General features: G+C 44.4%; 1 protein-coding gene across 1 annotated transcript in view; it reads right to left on the bottom strand.

Moving 5' to 3' along the window:
• Window positions 1–22619, bottom strand: part of C5H1orf21 (chromosome 5 C1orf21 homolog) — a 205019-nt gene that overhangs the window by 100471 nt on the left and 81929 nt on the right. Inside the window, exon 2 of the mRNA XM_057769664.1 lies at window positions 17785–18009. Coding sequence (XP_057625647.1) covers window positions 17785–17878 — 94 coding nt within the window. The 5' untranslated portion in view covers window positions 17879–18009. The remainder of the gene's footprint in view (window positions 1–17784; window positions 18010–22619) is intronic.

Here is a 22619-nt window from a genome sequence, read left to right as displayed (position 1 = left end):
CTTCTGTAACTGTACTTGCGGAAGGTGATCTCATCAGTTCAGATATGATGGTTATTATTGGAAATTTTCTAGGGTCGTTATACGTGGCCTGCTCCCAAGAAAATCCCTCACACAAGGCTTCTGCACAGTCATAGAAAGATTTTATTTTTTTTCCAGAGCTTATATCAAATAATCCTGATAAATAAAACTACTTTCAAAATGAAAGCATTTAAGTTTTAATGATTTAAAGATCTCAGTTGTTCAAAAGTAACAAGGAGAATTGCTTTTGGACGTAAACTCTGTAGAGATTGGACATGGAAGTCTACTAGGGAAAGTACAGATTGTTCGTATTTATAGATGCCTATTAAGACACCACATAACCTAAGTGAATGTCACTAAGATACAAACCCCTTGTGCCGTTTCCGTGTTTATTCAATAATGAAACCTAATGCTTGTTTATACTTAAATAAAAAGTAAGTAAAATTCCTCGTAGTGGCAATAATGGTCCAATTTCATGGAACACTGGCTGGGTTGTTATATGGCAGAGTTTCAGATATGGGCCTGTAACAGAATTTATACATGTATATAGGTTTTATATAAAATCTAGAATAAATACAAACACTAACATTCTTTCTTAGGTGCACTATGGAGCAATGACAGACAAATATGAAAAGACACTGTTATAGCACCACACACGTCCTTCTTTGTATGTAAGACTGCTAACCCCACCACTACCTGGAAGGCCAGAAACACGAGCTGATTTTCTAATCCATTTCGGCTGTTCCATCTGCAGTTGCTTCCTCTGCCAACCTTACTCACGAATTTACAGGATGCCTAACTAGTAGGGGAGTGCATGCCATCTAGGGTGAGTTGACGTTCTCTGAAGCTGGTGGCGCTACAGACCATGTAGAATACTGTGACTATAGTAAGATGGAGTGCCGCAAAATCACCATGGGTCCTCTCAATAAACCCTATCCTCCGCAGTATCCGACTGAATAGCTTTGTAATTATTAGGTAACACCATTTGAGATGTCATTATTGCAATATGGACCATTTGCTTCTATGAACTCTAAAAAGTAAGGGTAGCATCTGAGACACCCCTTCCCCTGCCTGCTCTAACAAGCCTACCTGATGTCCCCCTCAGTGAATTTGTCAAACATTGATGAGTAGCTTTGTTTTGTTCTGTGCCTAAAGAAGTTCAAGCAGCCTCTGCTCCAGTGGAAAATATCACTCAGGGTAACCTGATCCTTGCGCCACAGACACAGTCACTCTCATTTGCTTCAGAATAATCTCTTACTCTTTCGGGAACAGGCACTGTATTTTGAGTCAACACTAGACACTCTGCTTAACTAGTGTGGCTACCTTCTGTTCTGGTAAAGGTGTGTGTGTGTGTGTGTGTGTGTATGCATGCACACCTGTATGTGTATGTCTGTGAAGAACCAGAATCTAATGACTATGTCCATCTGACTCAAATCTTTTCACTAGCTCCTGACTTAAGTGAACTTCTGGTAGAGAAAAGACTCTCAGATAATCCTGACAGAATGCAGAGAAATGTTTGTCTCATTTGTCTAGGTATTTGGCGCAGATGGGCTACTGCGATCTGTGGTACAGACTGAGCGGGGTAAGGAGGTTGACCCCAGGAACCAGGCCAGTCTGCATGGCACTGAGCTGCAGGGCTAAAGAGAAGAAAACAGACAGATGTAAGGAGAAGCAGGAAGCCCTAAATAGGCTGGTCTAGAGGGAAAGTTGCAGGGCATTCAAGAGAAGAATGAGTTTTGAGGTAGTTCAAAAGAAGAATGAGAACAGCCAATGGCAGAAATTCATGGAGGAATAAGTTTCAATGTGTGGTTCATGAATGAGATGCTTTTCAGGTCTTAGGGGTCATTCAGCAAAAGTTTAAATAGTCTTTCAATGGTGTCAGGTGTTCCTTTAATATGTCTCTGGACTGACGCTGGCTTGCAGGAGCCTGGCTTTACCTGGGTTAGAGAACTATTAAAAAGACCTCGGCAGCCGCGAAGTCATTATTAGAAAGAACGGGAAGAAAATAGATGGAGTCATTTTCGGCTGAAGCAATTCCCAGATACAAGCAGTGTGATTGGATTTTTAAAATGGGAAAACACGTCCAAACGATACTTCATGGTCAAATAATACAATTCTTTGCTGTTGAAAAGCATTCCCTGCTTGCCCTCACCCGTGTGTTTTGGAAATGAGTGGAGGGCAATGCTGGAGTATGAGGGAGGCCTGCTGGCTCTACCCTTCCCTCTGACAAGTCTGTACTCTCCTCACAGGGACGGCACCCTCATAAGACAGAAGTCACCTCCAGTTTTCCTTGTTCTCCTTCAGGATGCTCTATGGAGGGGGGGACTGGCTGTGGTTTACTTTACCCCATTTTAATCGTCTGTCTCCTGCTCCCTTCTCTCCACCCTCTCCGCTTGGCGATCTACTGCCTCACCTTCCAAGATTCATCTTCTCTCAACTGCTCCCCAGTCCGCAGAGGTCAAGCCAACCAGGCCTGATCACCTTCACACAATCGTCACTGCATCTATGCAGATGTATCTGTATACATCTGTATACAAATACTGTATCTTGCTATGGGACACTTTTTCCTACTGTAAGACTGTAGAGCACAGTACACTTTTTGCTGAGTACCCACCCTAAAGACTCCTGATGCTGTTGAGGTGGGGCGAGACCAGCAACATGCCTCTCTGGGAGCACCACCCCTTAACCAAGGAATACATTCCGATTAAACCAACAGAGCGTGTCTGAAAATCCCCTTTCATGCTTAGATTGAATGCAAGGAAGCACAACTGGTTTCTGAGACCAGAAGTGACGCTCGCCTTGGGTGTGTGCACTGCTGAGACCTGGACACTCACATAAGCACATCATCACCATCTCTAGTTCTGCTCTCAGCCAGAAACAAATGGAAAAGTGCACAAACATCAATGTATGAGAGTTCTGATCCTACTAATCGCTCAGCCTGGCTCGATACACTTTCTAAATGCTCAGGCTCTTGGTCATCCCACACTATGAAGCTTCAGAGGATGCCACTGGTTCGGGGAAGGTGGGGAGAGTTTGTTGGTGCTAACTTCTACCATTCCCATCCTCATGGAGAAAGCCATGGAGAAGGTGCAATGAGGAAGTCCAGGCTTAACCATTCTTTACACGAACCCTAAATCTGCCCTGGGGTCCCCATCTCCTCTGACAACACTAGTTCAGACCCCTCCCTAGACCGATGGGGTACAGTGCTAACCATTCATTTGCTCTCAGTCTCCCACAAACACACACCCGAGTCTCTGCATGGCCTTGGCTGGCCTAGAACTCACTCACTATGTAGACTGGGCTTGCCTCAACTCCCAGAGAGACACTCGCTTGTCTCTGTACCGCGAGAAGAGATCGAAAGCAGACTGTATCACTCCCCACTCTCTGCGGTCCCTTCCCCACACAACAGCTAGGACAGTGCTTTTGAAAAACTTCTTTATAATTGTCTTGATTAACATACCATGCTTGCAAACATTTACAAGGTGTTTTTCCTGAATATTTGCACTATGCAATATCAAATGAGGGTTATCAGTCCATTCTAAACACCATTTATTTACAGTAAAAAAACATTCCCTTCCTACCCTAGACAATTCTTTAAGCTTTAACACAAAGTCAGACTTCATCCATTGGAAACCCTCTCCTTAGCGTTTCTACCTTATGTAGAACAGAATCCTGCATCTTTGTCTCAGCTACTGGGCCTGGCTGCCCCTCTTTATCTATCACCTGGCCACCAGGGTCTCAAGCTTCCTTCCTGGGACACACCAGGAAGTCCTTCGCTTCTGCTCAGGGGCTAACTCCTTGACTTTTCCTGACCAATGAATATAAACAAGCCATCCTGTCATCTGTTCATCCTCTTTCTCTCTCTGTGTGGCCCTGGTACCTGTCTGACCATGCACGTCTGTCTTTCCAACTATTGCCTAGCTCATCTCTGATGGTGTGGGAAAAACAGCTAGCCATTGTCTAATGACATCTTTTATCCGCTAGCAAAAGCCAGGCTTTCTTTTAATAATATTTGTTCAGTTAGTATTTCTTAAATGGGTAATCCTGATTTTCAGAGCTTGGTTAGAACTAAAAGCACACTGTTTTCTCTCTTAAACGTTGGCAATCTAACAGCTGCACCAAGGAAACTTGGTAAGGCACACGGAGGAGAGTCATTCTATCAAGATATAAAGGCTGTGAAGAGAGGCCTTGAAGAGAGGTAATCAGAAGTAAAAGATTAATGGAAAAATACTGCCACACAGATGACATAATGAATGCAAGGGTGCTTGGTACATTAAAACTAAACTCATACTCATATATAATTTGAGAATTTCTTCTGTGGTTACATATCAAGATCAGTAGTGACATTTACATAGTAAAGCTTAGATATCCATGGCTGGAAGGGAATTCAAATATAATTTAGTTTGTTTTGAATGTGGTTTTCAAAATGGAAATGCAATGTGGTCTAGATAAAGATTTGAACCTGTGTGGCTTTGCTTGCACCTTGTGGGAATTGTTTTAGTCTGTAGATTTGCTATTTCTACTCTGCCCTTACTTTTATAGTTTATGTGTATATGCAACACCTGAGTGCAGTGCCCGAAGAGGCCAGAAGAGGGCACTGCATCCACTGGAATGGGAGTCTCAGGTAATTGTAGGCCACTTCATATGGGTGCTGGGAATGGAGATCCTATGTAAAGGCAGCAAGTACTCTCAACTACCGAGTTCTCTCTCTAGCTCCACTTTATTTCTTAATGATCATATATAAAAGCTTGCGAAAACATTTTAAATGAAAATTTAGATATTCATATATGCTATATCTTCAAACGTGGGATATGAGTTAAAAGGGAGTAGACTGCAAAAGTTATGTTTGTCCCTCATAGCCTTCACCCTCACAGGGGCCCCTTCCCTGCTTATGACCCTTTCAGCTAAGCTTTGTTATGAAAAACCTTAAGAACATTCAAAGATACTTTCTATCCATGTTTAAACAGTAACTGTTAGTTACATGTTAGCAGACATGTATATACATGCTACTACTGTGACACTAATTATCTGGTGCACACATTTTCATTTGGCCCAAGGAATTCAAAAGCCAGGTGGAGCCTAACATGCAGACGTGACTCTAGCAATCAACCTCCAACCACAGGTACCTTTGGTTCTTCCTTGGGATCAAACTGCCTAGAGTACCGCAGCCAGAGTTGGCTCAGGAGGAAATTACAATAAGAGGCTGTGTCTTCAGAGCCCTGATGGCACTGTCATCTAAAGAGTCACAGGAGGTCAGCTCTAGGAACAGGAGCGGAGCAGCGCGGCTATTCCCGGAGCTAGGTTTTTCTCTAAGCAGGGGAGTCTATCTCGTCTCATTTTACTCTTCTCCCTACTTCTGCGCAGGAGACACTGCGGTTTCCCAGCCCAGGTAGCTCACCTGTTATACCATAATACTTCTGTGTGCATTATTCCTCACGACTTTGGAGACTGCGAAGTCCAGGATCAGTGTGCCAGCAGACGTCTGGTGAAGCCTGCTTTCTCACAAACGGTTCCTTCTTCTGTGTCATACAGGGCATACAACACAGGCCTGCTGCCCTGGGACTCTCTGGTAAGGGTGCTGAGAATGTTCACGAGTGCTGCCTCTCAGGACCTAACTGCCTCCCCAAGACCTGCCTCTCAACAACATTAAACAGGGAGTTCAAATTTCATCATGTTAACTTGGAGAGGTGATAAGAATGTTCAGAGCACAGCATCAGGGCACTGGTGGACACGGTACCTGGTGGAAGTCTGGTCCACAGGACACTTGCTGCCCTTTAGTGCCAGCTTTCGATCCTCAGTTTCTTGCTGAGTGGTTTCTCACATTGGACATTTTCTCTGGTAAAAACAGTTTAAAGACTAAGGGGAATCTGTACCTTGGGTAGCCACTACCAGTAAGCACACATTGCCTTCTCATAGATACTCATTCCCATGGAACACTGTTAACTTTGGAACTAGCCAATCAACACCCCTCACAGAGGATTATTAGTTTAGGAGCACTTAATTGGTTGGGGCAATTTCCCTCACAGTTTAGAACACTGTTATCAGAAACACAATTAAACCGTGACACTAATTTATGATCACAAACTGCTCAGCTGAAAACGGTTCATAGCTGAAGAACACTGAGGGGAGGGAGGGCAGGTGGCTTAAAGCTAGTCTGCTGCACCACACTCTTGCTGCCTGACGGAGGTGATGTCTCATAAACACTTTGCATTATCGGCCTCTTCTTCTGCTGTCCTGCGGGAATGGATGTACTACAGACATCACCCACCGTGTCCTGATCTTCCCTTCTGCAGACAGGTGAAGATTCAGGGCTTACCTGCAGCAACGAAAGCAACTTAAATCTTAAGGCAGCAACAGTTCCCAGAGCTTGATGCATGTACAGCCACGCACGTGTGTGTGTATGTGTGTGTGTGCGCGCGTTTGCACATGTGTACGGGTGTGCATCCACATGTGTCTATATGCATTTAGAGGTCAGAGGTCAATGTTAGGTATCTTTCTCAATCACTCTCTCCCTATTTCCTGAGACAGGGTATATCCGTGAATGTGGAGTTCACAGTTCTGACTACACTGGCAGCCAGTGAGTCCCAGGGACCCACCTGTCTCTATTCTCCAGCACTATTCCTGGACTGTGTGCACATGTTGGCATTTCATCAGGTTACCTAGCTGTCTCACCAGCTCCCTTGATAGTCTTCATGAAGAAGGTCTGCATGTAACATACAGTGCACAGACTGCAAGCATCACTTCCTTGAAGACACCAGCCATTCACAAAAATACCCAAGTCAGGTCCAATCCCGCAGAAGACAAAGGCCATCCTGCCATAGCCTGACTCTTCTGCTTCTGTCGTGGGTTAGCGATAATGCAGTTCTGGCATACATGTGAGCCCGAACTCTAAAATAATTATTTCAGGGTCCATAATAATCTGAGGTAAGGGTGACCATCTGAGAAATTAGCTTCCAATTCTATAGCCTCTTTTCCTAGCATGTTCCAAATGTTTTCAGCAAATTTCCAAATCTGTAACATGATTCTGATATTGTCTGTGTGAGCTTTATAGTGTTTGGGGGAAAACTGGTGTGAAATTCTCAAATACTTTAGGCTCCTTTCCTAATGTGGGATTTCCTAGCGATTTCTTGCCGATTCGCTCTTCTAGACACGGCTGTACGCACCGTCTCTGAGCCTTCCGCCTGTACTGTTGCCATGTCTCAGCCCCACCAGCTCTTTTGTTTGTTCATCTCTAAGCAAAGACTTTAATCACCCTCTGCGTGTGTCCCCCCTGCTCCTGTGACGAGCCCCCCTCTGCAGTATCACCACAGGACACTGACACTTGACACTAAGACAGCCATCTGTCACTCATCAATGCGTTGAAGGCAGAGATTAGGTTGGCCTGTCTGTATGAGCCGTGATGCCTAGCATGGTGTCCAAAGCACGCAGAACAGCCAGCAAATGCTTTGCAGACTGATAAGACATACTGATGTTTGAATGAAACACACACCAGGGATCAGACCCCACCTGTTTACCTGAGCAAACATGCCTTCATACAGAAACCCATGGCGCAAAGCTATTTCCAGTCACACTGTACTTTCCTTGGGGAGCAAATCTGCACCGCCAGAAAATCCAACGGAAGCCCTCTGGAGGGTGGAAACATTTAAATTACACTTATCAGAATAAATAGTTGCGCTGGATAATACGAGTTAATTATAAATACAAAGAGGAAATCCACATCACCTGAAACTACTGCTAATGTTGACAGGAAACTCCTAAGCACCTTCTTTATGCACTGACACGGAATTTTAGAGGCATCACAAACAGTACTTCCAGTTGGGTATGGCATCATAGGCTTCTAATCCAAGCAGAGACAGAGGGTTGCTATGACTATGAGACCAACTGGGGAGATCAATGGGCTGTAGGCTAGCCTGGGCTACACTGTGAGACTCAGAACCCTCCTGCCAGGCCTGATCACCTGGTCCAAGCTCAGGGCCTACACAGTAGAAGGGAAGAATGGACTCCTACAAACTGTTCTCTGACCTCCACACGTGTACTGTGGCACACACATCAATCAAACAAAAAGCACACAGACAAATAAACCAGTAGATATAATTGAAAACAAAAACTCTTGGTGTACCTTTATAACTAAGACAAGCTGTGTGAAGACGTCTCTTTCCCCTTCTCACTTTAGAACACGCGGAAGGATTACTTCATCTTTGGTGGTGCTACTGCAAACATCCTGCTGATGAGGAAGACCTTTGGGCATACAGGTGTGTACAACATCTGCCCGTCTAGTTAGCCCCTAACAATGCTGCAGCAGCAAAAGGCACACTTATTTAAAATCCCATATGCATACTGCTATTCTGTGCTCCAGAAAAACTGCTCTGGTTTGGCATTACTCATCAGAACAAGAGACAGATGTCTATTCCTGCCCAGTTTGAGGGGGTAAAAACTGCTCTGTTTTGCTTTATTTTGGTATGTGTTGTGGAGAAGAGGGGGTGAGGTTAGGGGTTATTTATGACTGAGAAGTAGGCTATTTTTCTGTCTGCTTTTATTGGACTTCTGTAAATTTTTCTTCTTTAAATTGCATGGTCACAAATTCAGCCCAGTTTTCAATCAGCACGTTCTTTGCTTTTAGAATTCATGTCTTTTTTTATTTCTCACATTTACCTTATTTGTTTTGCAAATAATATTCACGGGTTGACAGTTGTCCTTTAACTTCCCGAAGAGTTGTTTGTTTAGTTACTCCACATGGAGAGTTTTAGGTTTTTATGCAGCCAAATTTACCCATTTGTTTTATTGAGATCAGATTTCACAGCATTATATGGAAGACATTTTGTAACCTAAGACTGTAAAAACAGTCACTAGTATCTTTATAGCCTGGCTGGCCGGCCAATGAGTCCCAGTGTTCCTCCTCAGCACATGCCAGCACAGCTGGCACTCTGGAAAAAAGCACTTTTCAAAACTTATTTTCATTCTTAGTTTCACGCATGCATGGAGTGGACTTTGTTCATTTCCATCCTTCATTATCCCCATCTCTCTCTGAAACACTTCTTCCCAGAGGCTCGCTCCTTACTTCATGTCTTTTGTGTGTGTGTTTAATTAGGTGTCCTGTATGAGCATACTTAAGAGGTTATTACTGGGGCATGGGCAACTTACTAGTAGCTACACCACTAAAGAAAGTGCCAACAGAATCTCAGGGAGCGGTGGGGTCTCATAAGCTCCTCCCACTTCCATGGTGAGATGCTGACCGGCCCAATCATGCGCATGACTTGACTTGCGGAGTAAACACAGCTATGGTGAACTCATGCATGCAAGCCCTGTCTACCCAGTGTCTTTTTGGAACGCATCACCCCTTCTTCCAACTCCTGCATCCTGTTCACCCTCTCTTCTGTGATTTTTCTGAGCCTTGGAGGGATGATACATATATTACTTTTTACATGGGTCGTGAGGATGGAACCTTCTGTATGCTTATATGGTAAATGCCTTATGGACTGGGATGGTTTCTTTAGTTCCTGGTCTCTTATCTTACATTTAAATTGTTCGAGTCATCTGAAGGGCCAGTGAGATGACTCAGAGGGCAATGGCACCCACAGCCAAGCCTGACAACCTGAGTTCTACTGCTGGGACCCATATGGTGGCACCGTGGAAGGAGAGAACCAACTCCGGCAAGTTGTCTTCTGGCTTCCACAAATACACCATAGCATGTGTGCACAGTGATACACAAGCACCCACATACACACACACACACACACACATACACACACACACACACACGGCAAATAAAACTGTAATAGAGTCATCTGGAAATTCCTAATACAAAAGTGAGGAATTCAAGGAATAATATCTTTTGAAAATAAAATGTGAACTGAAATAATACCTATTTTGTACATCGTTTTAAATTTTCCTTTAGTTCTGGATGCAGTTCTCTAGTGACAGCCACAGGCGGCATTAGTGCCTGCTTCCTCCTGGTCTCTCTATGGTGCTTCACTAAGAAATATCCTTTCAGAAACATCCTTGGTCCACATGCACATGAAGAGCTGGAAAGTTACAGATTAGGAAGCACACACATTTCATTTATGCCAGGTAATATGGACTGAAGTCCTCTGAAGGCTCATGTGTTGAAGGCTCGGCTAAGAGGTGGGGCCTGTGGAAGGTGGTTGGGCCGTGATCTATGGACTCATAATTTTTTTATTTATAATTCAATGAAACTACTGAGAGGTGGTGGCAACTATGGGGCAGGGCGCAGTCTGAGGAAGTAGGCTATTGGTCCTTCCTCATTTTCTCTTTGCTTCCTTGTTCTCATGAACGAGCAGCCTTCTCTACCACACGCTTCCACTGCCATGACGTGTATCTGTTCTCAGGCCCAATGAGCTGCAGCCAGCCAGCACCGCTTGAAACTGTGAGCCACAGTAAGTCCCTAGACCCTCCGCTCCCTCGTGTGCTGTCACAGCAATAAAAAGTCAATTCAATAAGTAAAGCACACACTTATCAAGCTGTATCATGGGAGATTTTTAAAACCACACTTTCACAGACCTGTGTCACCTATCATCTTTATCATTTCTGAGTCACATCCTTCGTCTCATTTCACACACACACACGCGCACACACACATATACACACACCACACACACACCATACATACACACACACCACACACACACACCATACACACACACCACACACACACACCATACACACACACACCACACACACACACCACACACACACACACCATACATACACACACCACACACACACACATACACCACACACACATACACACACACCACATACACACCATACATACACAGACAGAAGTTCTGACTAGGTCAGGACAGAAAGGGAACAAACCGTCATAACACAAATATGTAGAAATCTCAAATAAAAGATAAGGATCATCCGGCTATTGGATCAGTTGCTCAAATTGGGTCAATCTGTCACCTGTAAGAAAATTGATAAGTATTCTCCCAAGTTTAATCGCAGAGGACCGACTGACAACTTCAGAAGTTACAGCTGCACACAGAAGAGGCTGCCTACAGGATGACGGGGACTGCAGTTGGCACCTACTCAATGCTTACCGTGTGTCACCATGCGACAATGCGTCTAAGGCCCACAACTCCATGGCACCCCACATACTGCACAGAGGAGGACCTAAGTCGCTAGCCTGACAAGTCTGCGTGTCTGCGGGGAGCCAGTTTACCAGATTTCACAGCTCTGTGGATGACGTGACGGTGTTTCAGGTCCTCCGAAACTACCCTAATTACCACAACAGACTCTCCAGACATCCTCGTTTAACAGCCAAGGCTGAGTTAAAGCAAGCAGTTAGCAATTACTTCCCCCAAAGCTCCAAAGGCTGGTTTAGATCTAATGCCTCCCAACAGATAAGCTCATTCGTGAAGAGGGAATCTCCTCAGTCCAGCTACCCTCCTCATTATACAAACAAAGCCACGTCTTTAGTCAAATGACCAAGGAGGGCTCTTAGCTTCAAACTCCTCTCTTACACAGAGGCGATAGTGGTAACAGCTGCATGAACAAGCCTCATCAACCGTAAGGCCAGAGTCCCACACTGTGTATGTGATGCCGTGCGATCATTCAGTGGCAAAAGCGGCAGCCACACTCGAGCCCTGGGGCCGGATTCTACACAGGAACTCCAAAAATTCCTTGAAGCCAACCTGCCAGGCGGGCGATGCTAGGTGGAGATTGTCTAGAGACAGGCAGATGCCTCGGAAACTTCCTTTTGTTACACCAGCCAGGATTCCAGGAAGAAGCCAGTTTCAAATCCTTTGATGTCATTTGGGAAGGAAACACTGAGAATTGCCAGGGGTGAGGAGACGCTTCCCCTTCCACTCCTGCTGATGAGTCTTAGACTCCCCCAGCTCCAAGCAAGCCTTGGCTGCAGCTCCAGCACAACACTGGAAGCTGCCAGAAGCACCAGCAGCTTCTCTTCTGCCTTGCACAGGGCCGAGCTCACTTCGCTGCAGCCAGAGGGATCCAAGCAGCTGCAGAAACACAAGACTCCTGGAGGGGCAACTGAGTACCTAAAGGAAACTGCGGGGACCCCCAGGGCTCTGACAGTAACCCCATGAAAATGGGAACTGAGGGCCAGAGTTCCAGATTAGAAAATCAATGGCTGTGTGACTCTGGATAAAATAAGGCCTTGGTTAAAAATGATCATGGAATCCACAGAGAGGACAGGTTGTCTGTCTGTCTGTCTCCTGTCCGTCTCTGTCTCTCTCTGTGTGTGAGATCACTGGACACTAGATCACTCTGGCACATTAGAGGCCCTGATTTCTTGCAGGCATTTTTGAAGATGAAGTAAGATTATACAGGTGTCATGTGCTTAGTATGGTGCCCAGCACACTGGGGAAACTCAACTGTCATTAGCTACTTGGTATGGCACAAGCAGTTTGAAAAAAAAAACTGAATTAATTAAATATCGTCAAGTCTCCAGAAACAGCTTCCCTCAGGCAGAAGAGTATTGCCTCTCAAAGGCTTTAGCACTCAAGCAGACTGCAATTTTACAAAAAAGCATGTTTTTATATACTGGCCACCTGTGTTTTTTTTACTAGTAATAATGTATAGTAATATATGAAAGAGTTTCATGGTAGTTTTATACATGTGTATAAAGTATTTTGATTTTAATAAACCCTTCACACCCACACTTATACCACCCCCAACTCCCAATACTCCCTCTTCCTTTGTTAGTGTCTTTTTAAAAAACATAATCCACACATAGAAAACAAATGATGTATTTGAAGAACAACTGTTTATTTATATGCCCACTTTTTGATTGGATTCTCAGATCTTTTGGTGTTTAGCTTTTTGAGTTCTCAGCTTCCACAACCATAACCTAGCTCTATCCAAGTCCCCCTGGACACCTCCAGCTTTAACATTCTGGCTGTGTGGTTCTTGGGTTTTTGGATACAGGCTCTCACTAGGTAGTTCTGGCAGGTCCTGGAACTCCCTATATAGACCAGGCTGGCCTCAAACTTGAGAGATTTGTCTTCCTCTGCTTCCCGAGTGCTGGGATTAATGTGTGCCACCACTCCTGGCCTGGACTCTTAGCATTTCTAGTGGCTGCATGAAAAGTAAGCAGGTGCACATAATTTTAATAATGCAATCTACTTAATCTGTAAGATCTAAATCATCATTTTAACGTGAGCAATAGTAGAATTTAATGAGCTATTTTATATTATTTTCCACATTAATTCTTCATTTTGTACAAAATGTACAAGCATCTCGGTCCTAGTGACATCATCCACATACCAGAGCCACGTGCGGCCAATGGCTACTGTATCACACAAATACAAATTATCCTCTCTGTAATTATTGCAGGAGCAAAGTGTCCTTAATGAAGCTTCACTTTGTACAATCAAAGTTATGAGGGATACACAATGAATTATTACTTTGCCTCCCACTGATTTGCATTTCTAAATACATCAGGAAGCATTTTATCATTTAATCTTCACCACTGCCCTGAGAAATTGGTCCCTGCAGAGTTTTAGACAGGTTACAGACTGGTGTAAGTGTATGTCCTTCCCTCCCTCCCTGCCTCCCTGCCTCCCTGCCTCCCTCCCTCTCTCCCTCCCTCCCTGCCTCCCTGCCTCCCTCCCTCCCTCCCTCCCGCACACACTTCATGTTACTTTATGTACCACCAAGAATGAAAGTATATCTAAGTCCACATAAAGGACAGCCGCCAGGTTCCTGACTCTCTTGCCAGCTTTTGATCTTACAATGGCATCCAAAAAATTTTACTACAATAATCTACGCACCTCTGTTTAAAAGGCTGGAATAAACATCAGGTGCTCCTTAAACCAGACTTAGCAGCACTTAGAGCCAGTTTCGTTACAAAAGGGGGCTGGTACGGTCAGTGCTCAACTTGACCTCTGGGTATGCCCTCTGCATCCTGCTCCTAGGCTCTCTGGAAACCTGGGTCCTCTGAAGAGCGTGCACTTTCTGCCCACAGCTTGCTAACCAACTGATAAGAGAGATTAGATTTATCAACAAATATACGACTTACTTTAAAAACCAAAACCAAAAAATTCCTGGGATGACAAGAAAGAGACGCTTTCCTGAGACCTTAGAAACGGCTCAGACAGCAGTCTACCTTTGGAAAACAAAAAGATTTGAGGAGAAGAAGGTAGGAGAAAATTCACTCGGCAGCCTCACCTTCCTCATGTGGACGAGAGGCACCATTTGAAAAGTTAGGCAACAACATGTAAACAAGGGTCTGCAGCAGAGGCTTGAGGACATCCTGGACAGTAGAGCTCACGGAAGATCCTCGCTAAGTGAAACTGTGTGACTGGGCGTGGGGAGGACAGCAGCCAGGCCCCAGGGATCCACCAAACGGTGAGAAATAACGCATCAGTACCTTGTGGTGCGATAGAGTTTGAGGCTGTGTACTGTACAATAACAGAACCTTGAAACTGCAGGAGAGCCGGGTGGTGGTGGCGCACACCTTTAATCATAGCACTCGGGAGGTAGGTGCTCTCTGTGAGTTCAAGGCCAGCCTGGTCTATAGAGCAGGTTCCAGGACAGGCTCCAAAGCTACTGAGAAACCTTGTCTCAAAACCAGGAACCTTGTACTATCTGTGAGAATATTGGGATGGGGGCTTCTCCTTGCAACTTAATTTAAGTAGAGAAACAGGTAGGATGTATCTTGTCAAATTTAAACTACAGCATTCAGTAACAGCCCTTTCTTCAATACTGAATTTCTAGAATTCTACTGCCAGACCCTGGTAGGACTTTAAAAAAAAAAAAAAAAAAATCTTTCATGACTAGTGATTTGTCCACCGTTATATTCTTGCTTTAATTAACATTGTACCACAAACTTGCAAATGTTTATGTTAAAAAAAAAAACTAACAAGATAGTAAATACTGGGGGGAATAAAATTTCAATGAATATTAGGGTAATTAAAAAACAACAAAGAAACAAACAAAGGTCACCTCAGCAGAGTCTTTAACTACACTTCCTATATTTGGACCACAAGGATGCATAGAGCCATTGAGGACTAGGCAGACCTGGGACAGTCTCATTACCCAAATTCCAGCTGCTCATTGCATGCTTGTCCTTGCATGCCTGCAGTATGCATGCTTGTCCTTGCATGCCTGCAGTATGGTCAGGCACGTCTTTACTTCGGGCCTGTCACCTGCTTTGGCTCGTGAAATGTGGCATACATGCCTATCCATCCTTAGGACCCAGTTATGTGTGGTTCACACTCTTGTTATTAGAAAGGATGGTTTGCCTTCAGTGGCTCAAGGTGTGTAGGGCGTGTAGGACCAGGAAGATGAGAGACGAGTAAAGCACCACCCCAGCTGACCCAGCAAGCAAAGCCACACTGGCTGTTGCACAACCCTGAGGCTGAGAGTCTACCCAGCAACAGTTGGCGAGCAAATGCTAACTTCTGAGAAATACTCTTGTACACTAGAGAAACGCTGTCTTCGTGCATGTGCAAGCTGCAACTCAACAAGGAAAAAGATGGTTAGGCGGCACAGAATATAAATACTCTTTACTAACATCACAAAATTTTGTCCTTGCAGTCTAAGATGTTCTTTCTAAAGATTGTTATTTGATATTATTTTTCCTATAATTTAACCTTGACTTGAATTTCTTCACCTGCATTTTATTCTCCATTCAAATTGGAGTCTTCAAAATTCTGAGTATGTCTGCCACTACCTCCAGCCTTTTCTCATCTAGTTCTCTCCTGAACTCTTACCTGGCAAGTTTAGATTCTTCCAGGCCAGGTTCGTATGCCACTTCTGTAAAGAATTCATTCTGATTCTGCCTCTAAAGTTAAGACAGCCCCTGCCTGAGTCTTACCATGACAAGTATCTTCTGATATTCGACTTATTCTGCCTCACAGTACTTCCCTATCCTCTCACAAAATAGAAGACAGCTAGATCTGTGGGATATTTACCTCTGTAATCCCATGATGCTTAGCAAAAGGCCTTAAACAGTAGATAGCGATGGGAAGCAGCCATACACTAGGGAAAGGCAAGGGATGAAGAGGTGACCAAGGGCCCCAGGATGCGGATGCTGATGCTGAAGCCAGGAGGCTTTGAAGCAGTCAGCTTTTTGTGATTCAGCCTCTACATATGCAAATTGAGACAGCACATATTTCACAGGATTGTTGTGAAAATTCAACACGAAAATGAATGCAAATGCCTCCCGGTGTTGACATATGGTGGCAGTTCCATCTGAGGTAGCTCCCTTACAAAACTGATCATGACAGACCATCACACAGAGGCTAGTTTAAACAAATCCTGATGGTGGATCATTTTCTCTTAGCACCCTTCTCTTAAGGGTCACAATAATGACTCCAGTTACAATTAGCTGCTTTCCCAGTATCTGCAGTTTCAGTGAGCTGGTGTCTGGCTTTGTTAAGATGCTCAAATATCCATTATTTCCTTACATTTCTAAATCCTCCAGATAGTCACCACAAGAGGCAAATTTGTCACAGGAACAGAACTTCTCATTCATGAGAATACATTTTAATAGAACAGTAGAAATTCCAGCTCCAGAACAATCATTACAATGGCTCAAATTCCAGGGCTGGGAGATGGCTCAGTCAGTTTAGAGCTTGCTTTATATGACAAAGACCTGACTCTGTTCCCCAGAGCTCATACAAAGAGGCCAGTGTAATCCCAACACTGGAGAGATGGAGATGGGCTGGGGCCCTGGATCTTGTCCAGTCAAAGAGATCCTGTCTCAAAAAAACAAGGTAGACTATGTTTGAGGATAAATAAACCAAGGTTGACTTCTGGATAATACACATGTATTCATCTGCATGCTTGTGTGCGTGCACACACACACACAACTGTTGTATAAGTGACAGCATCATTTGAGAGTGACTGCGGGATGAGACATTTCTCAGTAAGCGTCCTTTTCCAGCAAAAGATTTTATAAATAAAGGAACTGTTTTTATTTATATTTTCAGTCAGTAGATATTACTATTGAAGTCATTTAGCAAAAGCTGTTCCAGATGCCCTGTACTAGCTTGAATTGTATACAAGTATTCACATTCCATCAGAGCAGAAATTGATTTTTCAAGAGACAAACCCAAGGTCAAGAAGCTCAAAATCCAGTAAGTAGTCAGGCAGGTAATGAACGCCACAGAGTGACCTAGGCTTGGTGCATATGGACAGGGAAGAGTCTGTGGGTCAACAGAGTCCACAGGCTACTGAAGCAGCGGCAAACACCACCCTACTCCACTGATCCCCCCAAGTAATGAAGACCCAGACTCCCAGAGCTTCTGAAAGCTGAGTTTCTATGTGGAGCATATTCACTTTTAAAGGCTGCTTTTTTGGGGGAAGGAGGGGAAAAGAAGGGGCCACGAAACTGTGATTTGTGTGACTTTTGTACTAGGAACACAATAACTACTCTTCGTTATATGTTTTAATATGAATTCACGCTACTAACCCTACAACACCCACATTCTCATTTACAAGCCTCCACTCATTCCACTCCCAGCTTGTATTTTCAGTTGTCACCCACCTTAACACACACGTCATTGCCTGATGTAAACTGACTAAACCTCTTCAGTTCTTTAGGTTGAATGTGAAACTCTTGTATAAACACCTCTGTGATCCTCCCTCCCCAAGCCTCCCTAAGTACACATGGTATAAACCGACGATAGGAAAAAAAAAGACCTGCAATGATTTCACTCAAGTCTCTCCACCACTTTGACCCGGCGGAAGAGAAGAATCAATCAGGTTACTCACTGCCACCAAAGTGAAAGGCCTGGGACTGCCAGGCCAAGAGCAAAGTGTGCAAGCACTCACCGCCAAACACATCTCCGTTCTGGTAGTTCTTCCCTTTCTGAGCCTCCTCTTCATTTTGAACAGTAGCAACATGCTTGGCAGAGGCACAGCCCATAGTCTCATTCGGTCAGCTTCAGCCGGGCTGAACTGCAAATCATCTCTACAGACACGGGGACATTTTTCTTCTTCTCTCTTTAAACACAAAGGAAATCCACTTCGTCGTTGCGTTGGTCACAGTGCGTGCACCTGCAAGCATAGAAAGCTCGATGAGAAGGGGAGACTCCATACCTGGGATTGCTCCATGCTGGGTGGGGGATTACACAGCCCAATTCCACACTCGGCATAGTGTGGCCATCCCCTCTCCACCACTGCTCAGAAACAACCTAGAAAGGCCTGCCACACACAATGCATGCTGGGAAGGAGCATTTTCAAAGAGATGTAGAATGTATATATTTATTCAAGGAAATGAGAACCACCGACTACTATACGGGCACCCACAGGCTTACAGACTTGCTGATGTTCTGAAACCTCAAAACATTTAGAGTAAACAAAACACTAGGGAAAGCCACAGTGCACCTCTCTGCCATCCCTCTGGGCAGGTCGGGGCTCAAAAGTTTTCTTTGTTTCAGGAGACCATTTTCTTCTTCAGAATGAAACGTAGACTAGGTTATGCATCTAGACTAGGCTACACATCTGGAATAGGCTATGCATCAGTGGGAGTAGGCTACGGGCCTGGAGTAAACTATGCCTCCGGACTAGGCTCTGCATCTGGAGTAAGCTACGCATCCGGAGCAGGCTACGGGCCTGGAGTAAACTATGCCTCCGGACTAGGCTACACATCCAGACTAGGCTATGCATTGGAGTAGGCTACGCATCTGGAGTAGGCTATGCATTTGGAGTCTACTAGAGTCGAGAATTAGGCTTCCCTGTGTTCACTTTTGGCTTAGCTCTCACTGTTTTAAGGACTGAGGAGAAAATGTAAGGAGATAGAGAAAAACACCGCTGAGTTAGTTGTCTAATTCCTGGCTTGGCCTCTGTGTGCCAACTGGTCTCTTGTACAGGCATAAGGACTGTTAATGAATAGGTCACTCAGAGCTAATTCCCATTCTATTAGAGTGAAATGCCCTTCCCTGCAACACTGATAGGAGCTGCCCCGGATTCTCAGGGTTTGCTGTGCCCAGTGTGCTCTGATATTTTCATTTTGTTTTGTTCATGCCGTATTTCCATCAGTCTTACGCAGCCCTTCCAGTCCTGTAAATGAGCGGCTACAATTTCGAAGCTGTCTGTTGAAATCCCCCTTTCCACACCCCTTACCAACATAGCCCTGACCTCTCAAGCCCTTGGCAGCACCAACACAGCACCGTTCTTCTTTCAACCTCACCAACACCCACATCCCACCATTTCTGCTACGAACAATTGAGCCTGTCAAGTCTCCCAGATGGTGTTACCAAAACACAGTGCAAGCCTCATTTTTCAACAAAACTACTGGACCCTAGGCCCTTCTTAGAATGCAAAGGACATCAATAGAAATCTGATTGTTTAAGCCATAAACCTCAGCAAAGAGCATTTTCCCAACATCCTGATTAATTTAATAAATGAAATTAAATGTAAATATAATGATCTAAATTAGATCATTCAAATAATGACTGCAGTAAATGCTACAGTGATAATATATACTATGACATATATGACAATAAATACTATGACATATGTTACCTCAGATTATTCTCTTATTATGGACCATGAGAAAAAAGTATAAGGCTGCTTGAAGAAATATTACAAATCATGACACTTTGCTTCTTAGAGAGTTGATGCTAACACCTCCTTCACACAACACATTTTCTTTGCTTTTTGCTTTTTGCTTTTTTTTTTTTTTCGAGACAGGATTTCTCTGTGGCTTGGGAGTCTGTCCTGGAACTCGCTCTGGTAGACCAGGCTGGCCTCGAACTCACAGAGATCCACCTACCTCTGCCTCCCGAGTGCTGGGATTAAAGGCGTGCGCCACTACCGCACACAACACATTTTCATCTAAGGCTACATGAGATCTAGGTCTATGGGTGTATGTACTAATACACATACACAGGCGCTATTTTATTGATGAGGGAGAATCTTCTGTTTTGTGTTAATTTCATTGGTTAAATAAAGAAACTGCCTTGGCCCTTTAATAGGACAGAAAATTAGGTAGGCGGAGTAGACAGAACAGAATGCTGGGAGAAAGAAGCCGAGTCAGTCAGTCGCCATGATTCTCCTCTCCAAGGCAGACACAGGTTAAGAATCTCCCTGGTAAGCCACCAGCTCGTGGTGCTACATAGATTATTAGAAATGGGTTGGTCAAGATGTGAGAGTTAGCCAATAAGAGGGTGGAATTAATGGGCCAGGCAGTGTTTAAAAGAATACAGTTTCCGTGTAATTATTTCAGGGCATAAGCTAGCCATGCGGGAGCTGGGCGGAACGCAGCCCGCTGCTCCCCACTACATTTTATGACTTAGCAGTTCTGTCTTTGAAATAACTATATGCCTCAGGATCCTGACAGTGACATGCTTCTGACAATGAAGAAGGATATACACACACAATAAGGGATGTGGTAGAACGCAGAATCCAAAAGCGGTCAAATTCTGACTGGGTGGGGGGCAGCGACTAGACAGAGGAAGTGAGATTTCTGTGCCATCATAAGACGCAGTAGAAACTGACCAGTCTGCGAACACAGCGACGGCATACAGATGTGGGGAGCAGATGAACAGGAACTGAACTAGGGAAAGACAGAGCAGGCCTGTGCACTTGCTCCCGAGGGGTCAGGGCAGGAAGAGGCTGCAGGGCACATGCTTTGTGAAGAGCCTCAGAAGGCGGGCCAACTCCATCCAGCTTAACACAGCTAGGATCGTCATCACAGGAGGGCTTCTTGTGAGACTATTAGACTAGCAACATGGTTACCCACTCTGCCTCCCTTGTCCAGTTTCTGATGAATCATCACAGAAACAAGAGATGGGACTGGTCTCTACAGGTAGGAGAGAGGAGGTGAGAAACCCTCCCTGGCCCACGGCAGCTAGCTGTTCTGTCTGCCCACGCTGCATGGTTTCCGATTTCTGTCAGCCCTTTCTCAGGACGGCATCTCCTCCATCCGCAGCTTGGTGGCAAAGGGGAAGGTCACAGGTGGGGAGGGAAGCCCCTTCCTTTCCAAATAGGAAGTCTACAAGCAGACTGCCTCACACAGGCACAGGGAGACAAACCACTCCGGCAGGAACCCGTCCTTGCCTCTTGTCACCTCTTCAGAACCGACGAAGGGAAACCAGGAGAAAGAAATGGGAAGGAATTAGGCCAATCGCCCAGGAGTCCTGAGAACTGAGAGACAACGTCCTACCCGGTCCCCATTCACCTCAGTTTGTTTTGTTTTCCAGGCTAAGTTCACATTTGAAATTTCATGCTTCTTGTGAAGAGACTGAAGCCGCACACCTGCCCACGTGGATGATAGCAGAACAGAGCTAACCCTGCATATGCTAAGTTTGTCCTTAGATACATATCCGTGACAATTATTTTACAAATTAGACACTTAAGAGAGTGTTGGTGACTGGCAACAAAACAGAACCATTGTGCGGCACTAAAACACGCGTGCATGTATTATTCTCCTGGGAATGAGTCAGGAACTTTAGAACCTTCAATGATTTCAAGTCACTGAAACCATGGAAGCTGTAACCACAGGCGCGGAGAGATTCAAACCAGAATCTGACAGGAACGAAGCTTCTGACCCAGAGAGAAGCATTTCATGATGCTCCTCATTCGTAAAAGCTGGGCTTCAATTAAAATTTTACTTGGGTGTAAAAAGCTAGTGATACGGAAAAGAACACGTTGCTTCAGGCTAACAAAGATGAGACAACAATGTAAGATGCTTCTTAAAAGGATGTCTTTGTTATTCAAGTACTGGAGTGAGGGTCAGGTTAACAGGCACGGGATCAATCTGTATCCAATTACATGATTCCATAGGAAGTTTCAGTTTAGTTACTTCTAAATATATAAGTAATATCATGTAATATCACAGAGAAGTTTAGAAGTTTAGTTACTTCTAAATATATAAGTAATATCATGTAATATCACAGAGAAGTTTAGAAGTTTAGTTACTTCTAAATATATAAGTAATATCATGTAATATCACAGAGAAGTTTAGAAGTTTAGTTACTTCTAAATATATAAGTAATATCATGTAATATCACAGAGAGGGGGGGAGAGAGAGAAAGGGAAAGGGGAAGGCAAGGGGGAAGGCGTGAGGGAGAAAGGGCGAGAGACGGTGAACTCCTGGGCTTAAGTGATTTTCATTTCAGCCTCTCATGTGGCTGGGACTATGGGCATGCACCGCCACACCCAGCCCATCATGTTTCCATAAACAGTCACTCAATACGCACTCCCTCGCCATCATCAGTGTAGAGTTTACTTTTAAATATATTACATAGCTTGTAGCATTAATTTGATTTTAAAACTGACACTTTCAAGGTTTACAGCTATTTTATTTAGTAAGATCACTCCGTTGGTTGGTGGTGATGGACTCATTTGAGGGGCAGATCTCCAATTCCTAAAGTTAATCATGTCCAGATCACCGAGGAAAAGTTCTGAATGTCATAAGCGCTTGTCCAATCATTCATTTAATTAGCCGTTGTTAATCGAAAACTCCTTAGTAATACACCGTGATTGGTAGGTACCAGGCACACAGTTGTAAGCAAGATGAGATACGATTTTCCCCTCTGCCCCCATAGGATATAAATGATCAGTGAAACAGGTAATTAGACCAGTTTTGCAGCACTGTGGTCCAGCTACTGCAGATTAAGTACAGAGCCAACAGGGAGTTTACCGCAAGGGCACCTGGCTCG

The sequence above is a fragment of the Chionomys nivalis genome, chromosome 5, assembly GCF_950005125.1.
Source record: "Chionomys nivalis chromosome 5, mChiNiv1.1, whole genome shotgun sequence".
NCBI lineage: Eukaryota > Metazoa > Chordata > Mammalia > Rodentia > Cricetidae > Chionomys > Chionomys nivalis.
Note: the sequence above shows the minus strand (reverse complement) of the source record. Positions and strands in the feature narration are given on the sequence as shown.